General features: G+C 39.8%; 1 protein-coding gene across 1 annotated transcript in view; it reads right to left on the reverse strand.

Annotated features, from left to right (window-relative positions):
• Positions 1 to 20,440, reverse strand: part of LOC131203524 (gamma-aminobutyric acid receptor subunit alpha-2) — a 551,171-nt gene that overhangs the window by 196,371 nt on the left and 334,360 nt on the right. The window contains exon 5 of the mRNA XM_058193827.1: positions 1,622 to 1,842. Within this exon, the coding sequence (XP_058049810.1) occupies positions 1,622 to 1,842 (221 nt within the window). The remainder of the gene's footprint in view (positions 1 to 1,621; positions 1,843 to 20,440) is intronic.

A 20,440-nucleotide genomic window follows, 5' to 3' on the forward strand; every position in this document is an offset into this window, starting at 1 on the left:
CAGCCTGTTTATTTGCCTGCTTCCTCTTTTCTCATCAGCAAAGAACTTGATGAGGCCTCTGGCAACAAAAAAGGAGGCCTAGCCTCCTTTCTGACCAGAGATCCACTTGACGAGGTCTGTGGCAATGAAAAAGGGGGCCCAAAGGGCCATGCACGGCCTTCTGGGCCTCCTTTTTCATTGCCGACGGCCTCGTCAAGTGGATCTACAGCAAGAAAGGAGATCCTAAAGGCTGCGTGCAGCCTTCTGGGCCTCTTTTTTCATTGCTGGAGGCCTCATCAAGCGGCTCCCCAGTGAAAAAGAAGGCCCAGAAGGCCACACGCAGCCCTCCAGGCCTCCTTTCTCAACAGCAAAGTGCTTGAGTATTGCATCCCTATAGGCTTTGGCAGTCCTTTTCAAAAAGGCTTTGCAGGTAGGAACAGAGCTTCAGAAGGACATACCGGCCCCTCCCAAGCTATTGCTGATAAAGGCTTTTTTCAAAGGGCTGCCAAAGCCTACAGGATGCAGTCTCCCTGCATGCTTCGTCAAGGAAACAGAAAACAGAGGGAAGGCCTGAAGGACTGAAGCCTTCCATCCTGTTGTGGCCTGCCAGGTGCACGGTGGGATGATGAGGAAGTTGGGGAGGAACTTGGGCCAGTCCTGGAGCCTGGGGAAGGCTCTTATGGATGCCCTGTATCAGAAGCAGAGATAGAGCCAGGGCTCTCTGACATTTCCCAGCTGCCTTCAGAGTCGGAGATAAGGACAGCTTGGGGCTGTGCATATGCACAGAGTTGTTAGGAGAGGAGAACAACTGAGGACTCAGGAAGAAAGGCACACGTGGACGCTGAATGGCACCTCCCTGGCTGGGGAATAAATAGAAAGAAAGGGAATAGGTGGTTGCAGGAGACAATTGTTCGGATTTCTTTTAGAAGATTTGCTTATAGTGGTTCCTGTCTCAGAGACTACTTGCCAGAACTTAATTTACAGCTTTGGGACTGGAAACTCCTGGCCTGGCAAGTATCCCAAGGAATTGATAAGGTCTGTTACTGGAATTAATCCTTTGAAGGATTATTGCCTAGACTTTTCAGTGTGTGAATGCCAGTAATTCACAAGAGCTAAACAAAGATGGATTTTTTTGGAATAAGGAGTCTGTTTCTTGGTTCTGCTAAGGCTGGGTCAGAACGCCTCCATTTGCAAACATCCAGGCCTCAATTCGCAAAGAATAACGGCCTAAGTGTGAGATCAGCAGCACAAGTTCTCGTGCTTCTGATCTCACATGATCTCACAGTACATTAGGTCTCTGTTCTCTGCGAATGCACTGAAAACCTGAAGCAATGAAGCAGGCAAAGAAACATGAGAGACAAGATCTTTGCAAGGTAAGTGAGTCTCCACAGGTGAAGTGCCTGTGAAGACCTGGCTGGGGGTGAGGGAATAGGCAGGGTGAATGTTTCAGAGCCTCTGCGCTCATTCGTAAGAGCAAACAACTGCCGTGGTGCTGCAATATTCATAATTTCAGGACTTATTCATAAACACTAGGGAGTGCTTATCATATAACTTCAAACATTCACTAAGGGAACGCTCATAGCCCAGAGAATACCTGTATAGGAAATAAAAACAGAAAAGGAATGAAAAGAAAAGCTCATACCTCATAGTATATAAAAGAGTACCATCATCCTGGATTCTTAGTAGCTTGTTTGGCATAGTCATATTGTGAGCTACTGATTTCTTTCCATTATGAAAGAATGTATCTGGAGTCCAGATTTTGCTGGCCATTAAATTATTCAGTCGGAGAATGTTCATGGGACCCTTGAATTTTAGTCTTTCATCTTTCCATTTTTGGCGGAAGAAAACGTCTATTGTGTACTCCTGTAGTGGAAAAAATGTTTCAACATAACAGTCAACTAAAAAAACAAGGCAGGTAGGCAATCCTTGATAAGCAATTCTTTTAAAAAATAAAATCTACCAATAAATAAATAATTCAGGAGTTTCTTGATCATAACAAATTTATATGGGGGCTGAATTTATAGTCCTTTGAAAAGAGTCTGGCCCTGATGAGCCTGTACTGGAAAGCACCCTATTGTTAGAAGCTATCATAATAGTGTTTTATCATGTTTTTGGTAAATAATTTGTAGGTGCCATTAATCTGATATTTGAGATAGATTTCCAGGATTATAATACGGCTCTCTTACAACGCAGAAATCAGATTCCCTCCACTCCACTTGGAGTCAGGATTTTCTCCATCCCTTTCTACCAGCACTATTGTTGAGATCTACCTGCTTAGAACTTTCTTAGTGGTATTTATATATTAGAATCTAGATTACTTATGGGTTAGTTTCTCCAACACTCACACTTTTATTCAATATATGGTGATACCTTTTTCTAGAGTTATTCAAGTTTTCCTTCCATTTTTTCTCCTCCCTAAAGCAAGTGATGTTTTTTTTCTGCTGTAGTTCTCACAAGACATGCTGCTTGTCAAATGTAGTAAACAGTAACTGCAGATACTTGCCATAATCAACTACTCCCCTGTTATGATTCTTGACAAATCCATTTGTATATCCATATAAGTTGTCTTAATGCTCTCCCCAATCTCTTGACATCAGTTGAGTCTGGTAAACACTAGTAGTAGGAGCTCTTAAATGATGGATCATCAACTTTGAAATTGCCCAGAAATACAGTACTCTAAGCATCTGTTTTCAGGCCTTTATGAATATAAGATAACTTTTATTGTTACTTTTCCTGTGTACACAGTGGCACACATTAAAAATGAAATTCTGATGACCATTCTCAAAAAAAAAAAAAACAACCCACACACATGCCCATTTGGTATACATCCAGTCTATTTTGAATACATAGCAGAAAAAAGAGTCTTGAGAGTTAACAAGGTTGGTACTATGTGTTACAAAGCTGTTACAGAATCTAGTTATTCTGCTTTAGGTATCAGGAAGCCTCCTCCCAGAAAGTAACCAGGAAAACCAGTCATGGAGAAGATGTGTGCAGATCCTGATCAAGCATCGCTTATAGTCCATGTCCTGGTTAGAAGGAAGTGAAGTTCCTTTATGAATATTTTATTTTATTTTGCTTCTGATTGATGCTGTTTATTATTAATCTGCTACTATTTGTTTTATATATTACTTGTTCATTTAAACTGCTTATGTGCTGATTTTTTGATATAATGAAGTATTCCATTATATACTTTACATTATAAAGTAAATTAAAATCCTTGTTCACAGACTCAACAAATCATGAATCTATAAAGTACTATCGCCACTAATAATAATTGACTATCTTGAAGCAAAAATATTTAATTGGGTCAGAACTGGAATAAACTGGAATAAGAACCTCAGAATTTATTGAATGGTAGATATCTCAGTTATATCATTTTAAAGTTCCCATTTATTATTACATAGGAAATGCTCCAATAGTTTGGAAAAAAGAGCAAGATTTTCTAAATACTGTTTTCATTGCTCATATTTTAAGAAAAAGTGATATATTTTTCTGAGTAATCAGCAACAATCCTAATTATCTACTTAGATTTAATATTACATGTTTCCACTACAACTGTGGTGATTACTCATTTAACGTTATGGGTTGTTTTGTTTGCTTTTGTTTTACAGCAGGGTTGTCAAAGTCAAGGCCCATGGGCCAGATCCAGTCCATGGGATACTTAAATCCAGCTTGTGGGGCCAGTCTGGAAATATCAAAACGGGCTGCCTGGTGGGGGAGGTCTGTGCTGCCCATTTTTGGCCAGGAAAGTGCTTCTGGAGGCTGGGGAGGCAGAAAATGGGGCTATACAGGGGCCTCGGGAGGCCTCTGCATGGCCCGTTTTGGCCAGCAGGGTGCTTCAGGAGGGGTCCATCCCATCTCCCCCTCCTGCTCTCTCCCACTGGCCTGTTGAGAACTACAATGCTGATCTGGCCCTTGAAGAAATCCAGTTTGACACCCCATAGTTGTCTTTTATTATTGTCTTTAAATGAATTGTTTTTCCTCTTAGGCTAGTGTCACAATAAATTTACATTGCTGGTGCTCTGTGGTTCTTTAGGGTATCGTTTCACAAGAATAATCTTACCAATTTCATAAAACAGAAAACATGCAATCTATCTTATTCTTGCTCTTTACCTTTTGGTTAATGTCCATTATTCAAGAAACACATCCTGTACTTTCATCCAAGGAACTTTCTTTTTACATGAACTAGTAAAACAACAATTAAAATTAAATTTCTCACTAGAAGAAAAAGGATGCAACCCTGGTTTTGGCTTCCAAAGACTGGGTGGCAATTGGCCTGCCATGAGAGGTAATGGACATGAACAAAATCCCTGGAAGTAATTCTGTTTCAAAAAGTCAATTCAAGGCAGTTTTCCGATGTAGAAAGGAATGAGGAGAAAATAACCCTCCCAACATAACTGTTAAGTTCGGGCAATGAAGAGGCAGGAGACGATACAAGTGACAACAGCTCTTTGGTTTATTGTGATCCCAGCAAAAGCCAACAGGCAAAAACCCCTCTTTAAATAGTATTTTGGCTGAGGCATCAGCCAATCAGCAACGTGCATTTTCCCGCCCAAATTTCTCTCCTAAAATTCAAATACATTACACTCCTCCCCTCCCAGAACACTTTTTACCATATTTATATAGTTTTTTGCATAAGATTTGCATGTTATTTTTCCACGTAGTCACGCAGGTAGACAGGGCGTCTCCTAACTCTTTCTGACCTGCGCAATTCATTCCCTGGGAGTGAGTCGAGCTGGTCGGAGGGACTGTTTGTTCCTCCCAGCTCCTCCTCTGAGCCATCCGGCCCTGGATTATTGGCAGAGTCGTCCCTGCTGTCCTCCAGAGGAGCCGCTTGGCGTCGCTGGACTTCTTCAGACTCAGCTAAGTCCTCCGATCGCCTCGGGGTTGAGTTAGCTGTTGGTTCAAATATTGTGTAGTCAGGGTCTGGCTGTTTGGTTTCTGGATTGTTTTGTATTCTTTTTCGTAATTGATCTATGTGGCGTCTCCACACTTGGCCGTCCCCCATGTCCACTATGTATGACTTTGGGACCGTCACTCCTACAATTGTTCCCTTTAGCCACGCTGGGCCCTCACTATAGTTATGTGCCCATACCGGGTCACCTCTTGTCATTGTTCTGGTTCTTCCCTTTATGCTTTGGTACCCATCAGGGGAGTATGTTGGGTTTAACCGATCAAGGGGGCACCGGAGTCTTCTACCCATTAATAACTCCGCTGGGCTGCGGCCGGTGGTCACACAGAGGGTTCTATGTTGGACTGCCAGGAAGGTATCAATTTTGGATTGCCAATCTCCTGGGCTAATTCTAGATAGCGCTTCCTTGGCACTGCGCACGAAACGTTCTGCAAGTCCGTTCGTCGCCGGGTGGAAAGGTGCCGAGAGGACATGTCGGATACCCTCTTCTGCCAAGTACCCCTCAAACTGGGTGGCCGTGAACTGTGGGCCGTTATCGGACACTAGAGTGTCGGGCAACCCGTATGTTACAAATAGATGCCTCAAGACTGTGATTACAGCTTCCGCTGTTGTGGTTCTCATGAGTAAAATTTCTAACCACTTCGAGTAGGCATCTACCACAATTAAGAAGGTTTGCCCATGGAACGGCCCGGCAAAATCTATGTGAATCCTGGACCAAGGACCCTGGGGTTTCTCCCAATCCCTTATGGGGGCTGTTGGGGGTAGTGGCCTTGATTCTTGACATGCTTGGCATTTCCCTACCTGGTCGCTAATGTCTTTGTCCATTTGTGGCCACCACACGTAACTTCTCGCTAGGCTTTTCATCCTCACAATTCCCAGGTGGCCCACATGCAATAGTTCCAACACATGCCCTCGTAATTTGTCCCGAATAACCACTCTATTCCCCCATAACAGACAACCCCCTTGTATCGACAGTTCTGAACGCTTTTTTGTAAACTCTTTGAAACGATCCCCCGGTGCAGCAGGCCATCCCCTCTGCACCCAACTGATCACAGTTCTTACGACAATGTCTTTGTAAGATGCCCTAGTCATTTCCGTAGATGTGACTGGGCCAGAGTCCAAAAAGTCAATTAACAAGACGGGCGTCCCTGGGGTCAGGTCTTCAATAGTCTCTGGCAACAGGCATCTACTTAAAGCGTCCGCATGTCCCAAGTCCTTGCCCGGTCGGTGAGACAGTTTGTACGAATATGCTGCCAGGAAAATAGTCCAACGGATCAACCTGGGTGATAATGCAACCGGTGTTGGACGGTCCCCCGCCAAGAGTCCCAATAAAGGTCTGTGGTCTGTGACTATTTCAAATTGCTGCCCAAACAGGTACTCGTGGAATTTTTTAACCCCAGAAACTATAGCCAGGGCTTCCCGGTCCAGTTGGCTATAGTTCCTTTCCGCTGCGGACATTGTGCGGGAAAAATATGCGATAGGGGCTTCTGACCTGTTCGGTAACCTGTGGCTGAGGACAGCCCCTACCCCGTAGGGTGATGCATCACAAACTAGTACTAGTGGCAACGTCCCATTGTACTGAATTAGAAGGCTATCGCTGGACAAGAGATTCTTAATGCTTTCAAATGCCTTAGCCTCAACCCTACCCCAAGTCCAAACAGATTTTTTCGCTAGCAGTTTATGTAGCGGTTCGGCTACCGTTGCCTTATTTTTTAAAAATACCGCATAGAAGTTTACAAGCCCCAAAAATGCTTGTAATTCTGTTTTGTTTTTTGGGGTTGGAGCCTTTCTAATGGCTTGCACTTTGCTCTCAGTTGGGTGGCCTTCCTTATCTATCCGGTAACCCAAGAATTCTACAGATTCAACTCCTATCTGGCATTTGTTGAGTTTAACCTTAAGCCCCGCAGACCTGAAAATGCCCAAAACCTTCTGCAATTTGACCCCTAATTCTTCCAAGTTTTCTGCTGATACCAGTACATCGTCAAAATATGGAACTACTCCTGGTAGACCCTGTAGGAGTCGTTCCATTAGGTTTTGGAATAACCCGGGGGCTACACTAACTCCGAACTGAAGTCGAGTGCATTTAAAAGCGCCCCGATGTGTGACAATCGTCTGCGCTTCGGCTGTTCCGTTGTCAACTGGTAATTGTTGGTAGGCTTGAGCCAGATCGAGTTTGGCAAAGACCTGTCCCTGCCCTAACGAGTGCAACACATGTTGCACTACGGGAACGGGGTAAGCACTCTTTTGCAATGCTTTGTTAAGCGTTGCCTTATAGTCAGCGCAAATCCGGACTGATCCGTCCGGTTTGACTGGGGTCACTATTGGTGTCTCCCATTTTGCATGGTCGACGGGGACTAGTATTCCCTGGCTTACTAATTTATCTAGTTCCCTGTCAATCTTGGGTTTGAGGGCGAACGGGACCCTCCTAGCTTTTAATCTAATGGGAGCCACCTGGGGGTCCAAATTGAATGAAATGGGGGTCCCCACGTACTTGCCCAGGCTGTCTTGAAAAACGTCCTCGAATTCCTTCAACAATTCGTCCTTCAGGTTGACTCCATTGCTGTGGATCCCGGTTATGCCCATTCCTAGGGCTCGAAACCAGTCCAGTCCCAGTAAACTGGGCAGGTTTCCGTCAACGATGGTGATCGGCAGGGTTTTCTTGAATTGTCCATATCTTACTCTGACAGTTGTGGCTCCTTTAACGGGGATCCGGTTTCCCTGGTAGTCTTGCACTCTTAGCTTTTGGGGTTGCAGCTGTCGTTTCGCGACTTCTGGCAGGTCCCGTGCGACCGTGTCCCAGGACATAATCGTGATTGATGAGCCAGTATCCACTTCCATTTTACACAGCATTCCTTCGATGTAGGTCTTAGTGAATATTTTCTTTTCTATTCGTGTCGATGCGTGGCCCACTCGCACAGTGGTGTGATTCGACTTCACGCCTTTTTTGAACTGGCCAATCCCTGGCCGCTTCGCTGAACCGGCGCCCTATTGATTGGCCGGTTTGAATCTTTGGCGGGAAGGTTGGGAGGCTCGACAGGCCTGAGCTATGTGTCCTTTCTTTTCACACCGCCAACAAATCGCGTCTTGGAACCTGCAATTCTGTCGTTGGTGTTGGCCTCCGCAACTCACGCACTCGTCCCGGTTGCCTCTCTCTGGCCTCCCGGTGTGGAAAACTTCTTCCTCTTCCTCACTGTCAGATTCGGCCTGGATTTCTTCGCTGTGGACTGGCATTGCTTTCGCCACGGCATTCGGCATGTTCGGCTTTTGTAAGGTTTCCGCTGCTTTGGTGGACATCTCGTGTGCCCTGGCCTCATCCAGGGCTATCGCCAGGGTTAGGTTGCTTTTCGACAGCAGCCGCCTCTGTAGTTGGATGTCCCTAACCCCACAAATGAGTTGTTCTAATAAAGAGTCTTCCAAGTCTCTATACTCACAGTGGTTTGCGGCTTTCCTTAATGCGGCCATGTACATGCTTATCGATTCGCCCTCTCGCTGAACTCTTTGCCTCAACTTGAACCGTTGTACAAACTTCGATGGCACCGGCGCTTAGTGTGCTCATAGCGTCGTCTGTAGCGTCTGCCATGGCACCGACTGTACCGGCTTTGGTTCCGACAGCGATTCAGCGGTATTGAAGACTTCTGGCCCACAGTGGCTCAGGAAGTAAGCGCGCTTCCAATTATCCAATACTCCTTGCAGTTCGTTAGCTTCGAGGAAACACTCGAAACGAGCCATGTACGACCCCCATTTCTCCTCGGCTGGGTCAAATGGCGCTGGCGGCGTATAGCTAGACATCGCTATGTATCCGCTCTTGATACTGGCTGGGTTTGAAATTACGTTGCTCCTTCAGCTCTTTTCCTAGTCTCACTGCCTTCAATATCCCATCCTCGTCGCCAATGTTAAGTTCGGGCAATGAAGAGGCAGGAGACGATACAAGTGACAACAGCTTTTTGGTTTATTGTGATCCCAGCAAAAGCCAACAGGCAAAAACCCCTCTTTAAATAGTATTTTGGCTGAGGCATCAGCCAATCAGCAACGTGCATTTTCCCGCCCAAATTTCCCTCCTAAAATTCAAATACATTACAATAACTTTTTCAAAAAACCCACCAATACCCATTATAGTTACCTCTCTATATTACTGTATATTACAATGAGAAATATGAGTTCAAGCTTTGCAAGTCTGTAAAGCAAAGGAAAGCTGTAGTAACATAACTACAATTGTGAATTCACTTAATGGCTGCTTTGCTTAACAACTGAGTTGCCAGTTCCAATTCTGATTGGAAAAAAACCTGGATATTGTCTCCATTTTCACCAATACAGCAAACCTACTCATTGTTTAATGTTTAATATGTCTTGGGATTTCTGAGGAGCAGATTTATCACACCTCATGATATCTTCTTTAGAATCTTTTATGGGTCATTCCTTTCAGGCACTGTTTGAGATTTTATCTCATACACCTATGATTTTTTTTGCAGATTCTATGGCTACCTAAACTTAAAAATAATTATTTCACTTTCCTTTTTTCCTGCTTAATTCTGATTATAATAATACCTTGGGATAAGTAGGAGACTTAATTTTCTTAGGCACATGCATCTAAAGGCCGGAGAGATGGCTCTAGGAAATTTATTTCACTTTCGTTATTCTCTTTTTCTTTCTTCAGTATTAGCTACTGGATTGTGGTTGTGATCCATTAGCTAATACTTAATAACACGTGCTTCATTTAACAGGTTTGAGGTGCAGGATGACAGGTAAAGGTATTCCTCTGGAAATAGATGGTAACAGCAGTAACTACCAAAGACATACAAGAAGCCAGAAAACCAAGCCCAGAATGTATTATCAACCAAGAGGCCAATATAAGATGAAGGCAGAGACCTCCTCCCATCCTAAGCATTCACCTCTTGTCATTACAGAATTTAAAATAAAGCAAGAAAAGGAGAAAAGAGGGAGAGCTCCCTGAAAACTCTTCAGAAAGAGGACAAGTGACGGCGGGGGGGGGGGGACTTTTAAAAAGTGTTTTTTTTATGGAAGCAGTAGGTTTTTTACATGATACTCAAAAGAACTTTGATAAACTTTGGAAAGGAAAAACTAAAAACTTCAATTAGAATAAAGGCAACCTTCAAATGTAAGATCAATCAGTCTATTGATAGCATACTTTGCAAATTGTACTCTTCAAATTGTACTCTGTTCAAAGTGAAGCAGGAGGTCAAGCCATATTCAAAATCCAGTAAAAGTTGAGTTTATCTGAGATTTTGTTCATTGGGTGATAGAGCTTCCTTTTGCACTGTCAACAGATTTTAAGATGGGGCCAGACAGCAATTACTTTGCCTATAGAACCAATCTATCAAATTGTTCCATACCATGCTTTCTTAGTAAAGCTCTTATTTTAGCCCAACTATTAATTAGCCCCCCTTCATGGATTACTGGCTTCTTGTGTCGAAGGGACATGCATAGCTCAATGAAGCTATGAGCTATGCTGTGCAGGGACACCCAAGATGGACAGATCATAGCAGAGAGTTCTGACAAAACGTGATCCACTGGAGAAGGAAATGGCAACCCACTCCAGTATCTTTGCCATGAAAACCCCATGGACAGTACAAAAAGGAAAAAAAGATATGAAACCGGAAAATGAGCCCGTCAGGTTGGAAGGTGTCCAATATGCTACTGGGGAAGAGCAGAGGGCTAGTACTAGTAGCACGAGAAAGAGTGCAGCGACTGGGCCAAAGCCAAAATGACGCTCAGCTGTGCACACATCTGGTGGTGAAATTAAAGCTCGATGCTGTAAAGATCTATTCTCCATAGGAACCTGGAATGTAAGATCCATGAATCAAGGCAAGCTGGACGTGGTCAAACAAGAGATGACAGGACTGAAATTGACATCTTAAGAATCAATGAACTAAAATGGACAGGAATCGGTGAATTTAATTCAGATGACCATCAGGTATACTACTGCAGGCAAGAATCCCCCAGAAGAAATGGAATAGCTTTCATAGTCAATAAAAGAGTAGGAAAAGCAATACTGGGATACAATCCCCAAAATGACAGAATGAACTCAGTTCAAATCCAAAGCAAACCATTCAATATCACAGTAGTCCTTCTTTCAGATGATACCAATAATTAAGAAAGATAAGAATCTTGAGGAATGGCAGAAGGGAATTAATAAATTTATATGGGAAGGTAAAAAAGCTAGGGTTAAAATGAAAATAATTCAAGATTCCCGGGAAAGGGGAGGTTAAAAATGCCCAATTTTAAATTATACTATGAAGCAGCTGCTCTCTCTGTAATAAGTGATTGGTTTAATTTAATGGAGGAAAGAATTTTGAATATAGAAGGTTATGACTTGCTATATGGATGGCATGCATATTTAATTTATGACAAAAAAGTGGATAAGGCCTTTAGAAATCATGTGTTAAGATCCGCTCTTCTGCGTGTTTGGAAAAAATACTCTTACAAACTAAATTATAAGGTTCCTATATGGGCAAGTCCTAGACATACAATAGAGAATATAAACATAGAACAGAATCAGGAAATGATTACATATAAAGATCTTTTGTATACTGAAAGAGGTAATTTGCAATTAAAATCTCTGCACATACTAAAAGAAGAAGGGAAAAATTATACTTGGTTTCAATATGAGCAACTACGTGCTAGATGGAAGGAAGATCAGAAAATTGGTATAGAGCAGAACGAGGGAAATTTGGTAAAGCAAATTAGAAATCAGTCTCAGGAGCATATAAAGAGATTGTATAATGTGTTACTTGAAATAGATTCTGAAAGGGACTTGGTAAAGGACTGTATGATAAAGTGGGCACAAAATTTTCAGGAGCCAATATTATTGGAAACTTGGGAAAAAATTTGGGTTAGAAATGTTAAATTCACACAGGCACAGAATCTGAGGGAAAATTTTTATAAATTGTTTTATAGATGGCACTTAGATTCTAAGAAATTATCGTGTATGTACCCAGATATGCAAGCAAAATGTTGGTTATGCAATTGTGATGATGCTACATATTTTCATATTTGGTGGACTTGTAAGGATATAAAGGCCTTTTGGATAAAAATTTGGTGGATTTTACAAAATGTTTTGAAAAAGAAAAAGTTCCTGCCGCAATTTTTTTTGTTGGGAATTATTACGGACTGTACAGTATTTGAGACTAAATTGATTTTAAATCTAATAACAGCAGCAAGATTACTAATAGGACAATATTGGAAGAAAAAAGAAGTACCTACAATAGAAGAATGGATATTGAAAGTTGCCAATTTGGCTGAGATGGCGAAGATATCAGCCTTTTTGAAAGACAATACGCAAGAAAGATACTTAAAGGAATGGAAAAAATGGATTGACTATATTCAAAGTAGATATCAGACTAAGAGTTATCAGACTGTTTTTGAATGATTATGATGTCTTATTTTTTATTGTTTTCGGGGGAAGTTAGGAATTGATGATTGTAGGGGTATAATTAAGTTGGGACGAAAATTTTTTAGCATATGTTTGTTTTATTTTTAATTATACCTTGTGCTCGTACCGGGAACTCGGGGGGGGAGGGGGGTTGTGAAGGGAGGAGGGAGGGGAGATGGGGGGAAAGGGGGAAAAAAATTTTCTGTAAAACTTTTTGAATAATAATAAAAAAAAATCACAGTAGTCCACATCTATGCCCCAACCACTGGTGCTGAAGAGAATGAAATTGACCAGTCCTATGAAGCCCTACAATACCCTATAGAATTAATACCAAAAAATAATGTCCTTATCATCGTGGGGGATTGGAATGCTAAAGTAGGAAGCCAAAAGATAACTGGAATAACAGGCAAGTTTGTCCTTGGAGTACAAAATGAAGCAGGGCACAGGCTGATAGAATTTTGTCAAGAAAATACGATGGTGGTAACAAACACTCTTTTCCAACAGCCCAAGAGATGACTGTACACATGGAAATCACCAGACAGTCAACACAGAAATCAGGTTGACTATGTGCTCTGTAGCCAAAGATGGAGAAGCTCTATACAGTCAGTAAAAACAAGACCAGGAGCTGACTGTGGCTCAGATCATGAGCTTCTCGTTGCAAAATTTAGGCTTAAATTGAAGAAAATAGGGAAAAGCACTAGGATCACATATATATGAACTAAATCATATCCCTGATGAATATACAGTAGAGGTGACAAATAGATTTAAGGAATTAGATCTGATAAACAGAGTGCCTGAAGAACTATGGATGGAGGTTTGCAACATTGTACAAGAAGTACCAACTAAAACCATCTAAAAGAAAAAGAAATGCAGAAGGCTCCAGTGACGTCACCCTCCTGCTGGGTGCTCAAACAGAGCACTCCGTGTTAGAAGATTGTAAAAGTCAGTGAAACAGAAAATAAATCACTGTTCACTGAGCTTAGCATAATCTCTGGGTGAAAGAGGTTATCAGAATTGTGGAAGAGTGGCAGGTCTGACAGGGGGTTTGCTCTCAAGAGCGAATTTTCCTGGATTTATGACCCCACCGAATTCCACTCCTTCCAACTTCAGCACGCCCCTGTTTTTATCAGGGAAAAGGAGAGGAATGTTGCTTCTGCTCTAGAGGACTTATTAAATTGATTGATATTCCAAGCAGACGGGAATTTCACAAGCGTTCGAACTTTGATGCAGAATCAGCACGGCAAGTACCGACTCCCTTTTTGAAATTTGAAACCTTTCTTTGTCTTTGATTAATTGACTTTTAAAATGGCGTCTGAAAGTGAAAGTAAAATTTTTAATGCGATGAAGCAGCGTTATTTGTGGATTGTTACAAACGGGTTTTTATACTGAAAGGAGGAAGGAGAGTTATTAAGTTTGAATTCCTGATTCTTTTGAAGACAGAATGGCAGCTAAACCTTTAAAGCCTTCTGGAAGAAGGGATCTGAACCAAGTCTTGAGGAAATATTGAAAGAACAATTAAAACTTTCTGAAGATAGGCAAAAGAGATGATGGAGAATTTTAATGCAAAAGAGAAGATATTCTTATGGCAGTTCAAGGACTGAGTAAAAAAATTGAAGGATTGGAAGTGGAAATGCAACAGATCTCTCAGTCAAATAAGTATTTAGAAGACAAAATGAAAGGTGTTCAGAAAAAAGTGGATCAAAATGAAGATCAGGTTGTGATATTACAATATAAACTTATGGAAGGAGCTCTTAGAATTCGTGGTATGCGAGAAGAGCGTGAGAAGACTTAAGAAAAATTATATCAGAAGCATTGGCTGAATTTATTGAAGCGGACCCCCAAGTAGCTTACCAAATTGATAAAATATATAGAGTTAATTCTTGGATTGCAAGACAGAGAAAGCTTCCTCGGGACATTGTGGTTTATTTTGTGAAAAGGACTATGAGAAATCAAATTCTGCAAGTTTCATATCAGACAACTTTAAAAATTGGAGAACAGGAGTTGAAGGTGTTGAAAGAGATTCCTTCAAAGATGTTAAGAGACAGGAAGAATTTGCTTTTTACACAAGAACTTAAAAACATCAGATTCAATTCAGATGGGAGGTGCCAGTTGGACTGACACTATTCTATCAAGGAAGGAGATATAGAATTGACACTGTTTTAAAGGCAAAGTTTTCTTTCTACAGTTTTGAAAGTCGAAATAGAAGTGATAGAAAAACTTCAAGAGACTCAAGAAGGCGTGGTGATCCAAGAGCCTTTATTGCTGCCAGTATTAGAGGAACCACAAGAGCAAAGGGTGACAAGAGGGCCCTTAAGCGTGAAGAGCAACAGTCTCAAAGTAAAAGTCAGGATCCCATTATGGAAGCTGTGGGAGGAGCTAGACGGAAGATACCGGAGGAGGAGCTTCCGTTGTCTGCTTCAAAGCTTCAGGAGGCCAGTAATGGCAAATAGAATCTTGTCATGGAATGTTAATGGCTTGAATTCAGCTCAGAAAAGAAGGAAAATATTTCACTACTTGAAACAATTTAAAAATGATGTGATTTGTTTGCAAGAGACACATATAAAATTATCAGACCAAAAATATTTAATTAATTCAAAATTGGGTAACCATTTTGTTGCATCAACTTTGGAAAAGAAGCATGGAATTGTTGTATATATCAGGAAGGATATACCAGCTAAGCTAATTGAGGCAGATATTCAAGGAAGATTTATTGCTATTGAACTGGTGATAGATGCAAAAGACTTTGTTGATAGGTATTTATGCACCTAATCAGCAACAAGAAAAGTTTTACAAAATGTTACATGAGAGGTTGACCCTCTGGGATTATAGTTCGTTTATTTTATTAGGAGACTGGAATGGAGTAATTGATACAAGAAGGATAAGAGAACCTCCTCCAAGAAGATACCTATACATGCAAAATTACCAAAATCCTTTTTGAAATGATGGAAGACTTTGAGTTTAGAGATATATGGAGGTTCTGGAATCCAGATGAGAGAGATTTTACTTTTTTCTGATAGGCATCAATCTTTTCACGCATTGATTTTATTTTAATTTCTAATGACTTGCTTTCTAGGGTGAAGAAAGCGAAGATATTTCCGAGGTGTTTAACTGACCATAGCCCAGTATGGATGGAATTATTACAAGGGAAAAAGGTGGTAGAACATGGAGGTTGAATGAAAATCTGTTTAGATATGAGGATAATGTAACTTATTATGAAACAGTTAAAAGAATTTTTGATTTTAATATGTACAAAGGGACACCTATAGGAACTGTGTGGCGAGCAAAGCGTTTATTAGAGGATATTGATTTATTTGGACAACAGGCAAAGGAATAATAAACAAAGGCAGCGTAGATATTTGGAAGAAGAAATTCAAAGGAAGCAACAGTTATTAATTCAAAACCCACAAGATCATAAACTTAAAGAGGCTATAAAAATATTACAGAGTCAATTTAATATGTTAATGGCAGACCAGGTGTATGAATATACAATATACTAAACATAATACCTTTTGTAATGCAAATAAACCTGGGAGATGGTTGGCATATAATTTAAGGAAGAAACAGAAAGCACGTGTCATACAAAAATAGAATATAAAGGTAAAGAGATATACCAACAGGATAAAATTAAAAGGCATTCTCAGAATTTTATACTGCACTATATACAAAAGACAAAATATTGATAGGGACATTTATGATTATTTGAAAGATTATAAGGTGAATATTCTAACATTAGAACAGAGGAGGAGCTGAACGGCCGATAGCTACTGGAGAAATAGTGGAGCAATTAAACAATTAAAATGGGAAAACCCTGGTACAGATGGTCTTACAGCAACTTATTATAAAAAACACAGGATGAAATATTAGGCCCACTTAAAGAATTATTTAATCAGATACAATTAGGTGGAATACCCCGTCATGGAAAACATCTTTTATTTCACTGATACCAAAAGAGAGCAAGACTGCTCTAAACCTGGTAACTATAGGCCGATTTCACTTTTAAATAATGATTATAAGATTTTTGTAAAATAATAGCAAATAGATTAATGTTAGTTTTACAACAAAGAATTCATACTGATCAATCTGGTTTTATAAAAGGGAGGCAGATGAGGAATAATGTTAGACAGATTACTAATATATTGGAATATTTGGAAAAGAAGAATACTTCAGCAGCACTTATTTTTTTGGATGCAGAGAAAGCCTTTGATCGATTGCATTGGGATTTTTATTTAAATTAATAGAAAATGCAATTTGGAGACTGTTTTATTAGAATAATTAAAGCGATTTATGGAGAGCAAACAGCACAGATTATAGTAAATGGTAGTTTGACAGAAGTTATTAAGATTGCGAAAGGAACAAGACAGGGATGTCCCTTATCACCATTATTGTTTGTTTTGACTCTGGAACCATTATTAGATAAAATACGAGAAATAATGAAAATAGAGCGAATTAAGATTAGACAATATGAGTACAAAGTTAGAGCTTTTGCAGATGATGTAGTGGTTACGTTAACGAATCCTATAAATTCAAGTAGATTTTTGTTGGAAGTAATTGATAAATATGGAAAGGTATCAGGATTTAAAATAAATCAGAATAAAACAAAAGTGATAATTAAAAATATGTCTATACAACAGAAACAAAAACTAGAGGAAATGACAGGATTTGAGGTAGTAAAAAAGGTTAAATATTTAGGGGTCTATATTAGCTCATCGAACAAGAAACTTTATAAGAATAATTATGACTTGCTATGGCAAAAAGTTCAGAATGATATGAGTGGCTGGAAGAAATTGCAGTTATCCCTATTGGGAAGGATTGGCTATTAAAATGAATGTTACCTAGATTTTTGTTTCTGTTCCAGATGATACCTATAATTAAAAAGGATAAAAATTTGGAAGATTGGCAGAGTGGGATTAATAAATTTATATGGCAGGGTAAAAGGCGAGGTTAAAATGAAAATAATACAGGATTCACGGAAAGAGGTGGTTTAAGAATGCCTAACTTTAAACTATATTATGAAGCAGTAACCCTTTCAGTAATAAGTGACTGGTTTAACTTAACAGAGGAAAGAATTTTGAATATAGAAGGTTATGACTTGTTATATGGATGGCATGCGATTATTTTATGAAAAAGTGGATAGGGCTTTAAGAATCATGTGTTGAGAAGTGCTCTTTTATGGTCTGGAAAAATATTCCTATAAATTAGATTACAAGATTCCTATATGGGTGAGCCTAGACATGCAATAGAGAATATAAATATAGAACAGAAACAGGAAATGATTACATATAAGAACTTTTGTATGCTGAAGGAGGTAGATTGCAATTAAAATCATTACAGGTATTAAAATGAAGAAGGAGGAATTATACTTGGTTTCAATATGGGCAAATAAGTGCTAGATGGAAAAGAAGATCAAAAATTGGTATAATGCAAAGGAGGAAAATTTAATAAAGCAAATTAGAAATCAGACCCAGGAGCATATAAAGAGATTGTATAATGTGTTGCTTGAAATAGATTCGAAAAGGATTTGGTAAAGGATTGTATGATAAAATGGGCACAGAATATTCAGGAACCAATAATGTTGGAAACATGGGAGAAAATCTGGGTTAGAAATGTTAAGTTTACACAAGCACAGAATTTAAGGGAAAATTTTATAAGATGTTTTATAGATGGCATTTAGATCCCAAAAATTATCATGTATGTATCCTAATATCCAAGCGAAATGTTGAGGTGTGATTGTGATGATGCTACATATTTTCATATTTGGTGGACTTGCAAGAAAATTAAGGTCTTTTGGATAAGAATTTGGTGGATTATTCAAAATGTACTGAAGAAGAAGATAAAGTTCCTGCCACAATTTTTCCTTTTGGGGATTATAATGGATTGTACAGGGATTGAGACTAAATTGATTTTGAATTTAATAACAGCAGCAAGACTGTTGATTGGACAATACTGGAAGAAGAAGAGATACCTACAATAGAAGAATGGATATTGAAAGTTATTAATTTGGCTGAGATGGCTAAAATCTCAGCGTTTTTAAAAGACAAATACGCAGGAAAGATATTTAATTGAATGGAAAAAATGGATTGATTATCTACAAAACAGATATCAGATTAAGAAATATCAGATTGCCTTTGAATAATTAGAAAGTTATTTTATGTAATGGGGAGGGGGCTGGGAGACGAAAAGCTTTGGATGTGGTTATTTGGATTGGACTTTACCTTGTGATTGACCCGGGAAGCCGGGGGGTGGGGGAGGGAGGGGGGTGTTTTGTTTTTTTTTGGGAGGGAGGGGGAAAAAAGGGGGAAAAATGTTTTTGTTTTTTTTAAAACTCTTTCAATAAAAAAAAAAAGAAAAAGAAAGAAAGCAAAATGGCTGTCAGAGGAAGCTTTGCAAATAGCTGAGGAAAGAAGGGAAGCGAAAGGCAAGAGAGAAAGAGAAAGATACACCCAATTGACTGCAGACTTCCAGAGAATAGCTAGAAGAAATAAGAATGCCTTCTTAAATGAACAGTGCAATGAAATAGAAGAAAACAATAAAATAAGGAGGAAAAGAGATCTCTACAAAAAAAATGGAGTTACAAAGGGAATGTTTCATGCAAAGATGGGCATGTTAAAGGACGAAAATGGCAAGGACCTAACAGAGGCAGAAGAGATTAAGAAGAGGTGGCAAAATTACACAGAACAACTATATAAGAATGAACTTAATGTCCCTGATAAACACAATGGGGTGGTCACTGACCTTGAGCCAGACATCCTGGAATGTCAAGTCAAATGGGCCTTAGGAAATCTGAGCAACAACCAAGCTAGTGGAGGTGAGAGTATTCCAGCTGAGCTATTCAAAATCTTAAAAGATGATGCAGTAAAAGTGCTACACTCAATTTGCCAGCAAATTTGGAAAACTCAACAGTGGCCACAGGATTGGAAAAGATCAGTTTACATTCCAATTCCAAAGAAGGGCAATGCCAAAGAATGTTCAAACTTTCAAACTTTCACCATTGCACTCACTTCACATGCTAGCAAAGTTATGCTCAAAATCCTACAAGCTAGGCTCCAGCAGTATGTTGGACCTAGAACTACCAGAAGTACAGGCAAGATTTCAAAGAGACAGAGCAACTAGAGATAAAATTGCCGACTTCCGGTGGCTCCACCTCTTCGCTGAGCCCCTAATTAAAGGGGCTCTGCACTGAACATCGTAAAAGCCAGGAAAAGCCGGCTTTAATCTTTTTCCCTGGATGAAAGGGGAAAGATAAGAGCAGCAGGGAAATGTTGGTAGACCTCCCCAGAGGCTTTGTTTTAATTAAGCAGAGCCCCGAAGGGTCGACGGGTCCCATAAATATTCCTGCCATACTCCGACTTCAGTGCGTGCCTGCAAAAGCAGGAAAAGAAGAAAGTGTCCATCTCTGCTAATTGTCTTATCTTTATGGATCTCTTTAAGCAGACGGAATGAGTGCCAGCGGACAATTATTGGATTGCAAGTATTTTTGATTTCCTGACTTCTACCTTTTAAAAAAGAGAAATTTTTTTCCTTTGTTTTAATTGACTCTTAAAGATGGCGCCTGAACGGGAGTGAAAGTGACGAATGGAATTTCAAACAGTCTGTGCAACTAAGAAGATAAGAAATGTTATGTGTGGATTTTAATGAAGTGAACTGAGCTCTCCCTACTTAAAGGGGAAAAGAGAAGTTTCTAGACTTATATTTTGTGAATTTTAAAACTGAAATGGCTACTAAACCACCTAAGACTGGGGGCAGAAGGGGTTCTGAACCAGCTTTAGAAGATCTGATTAAAGAGCAAGGGAAAGTGTCTGAAGAAAGGTTTAAGGAGATTATGGATAATAATGAGAAAATAAGAGAAGAAATAAAAGAGAATAATAAAAAAATAAGAGAAGATATCTTGATGGCTTTTCAAGGTTTGGCAAAAAGACTGGAGGAGGTGGAGGAGGAGGCAAGAAATTGTTCAGTCAAATCAACAAATAGAAAATAGAATGGGGGGAATGCAAATCAAATTGGATAAAAATGAAGATCAAGTGGTGGTGATGCAGTATAGAATGATGGAAGGAGCTCTGAGAATTAGAGGTTTGAATGAGGAGAAAGGGGAAGATTTAAAAAATTTTTTATCAGAAGCTCTGGCTGAATTTATTGAACTTGATCCACAAGAGGTTGCTTAT

The sequence above is a fragment of the Ahaetulla prasina genome, chromosome 8 (genome assembly GCF_028640845.1).
Source record: "Ahaetulla prasina isolate Xishuangbanna chromosome 8, ASM2864084v1, whole genome shotgun sequence".
Taxonomy (NCBI): Eukaryota; Metazoa; Chordata; class Lepidosauria; order Squamata; family Colubridae; genus Ahaetulla; species Ahaetulla prasina.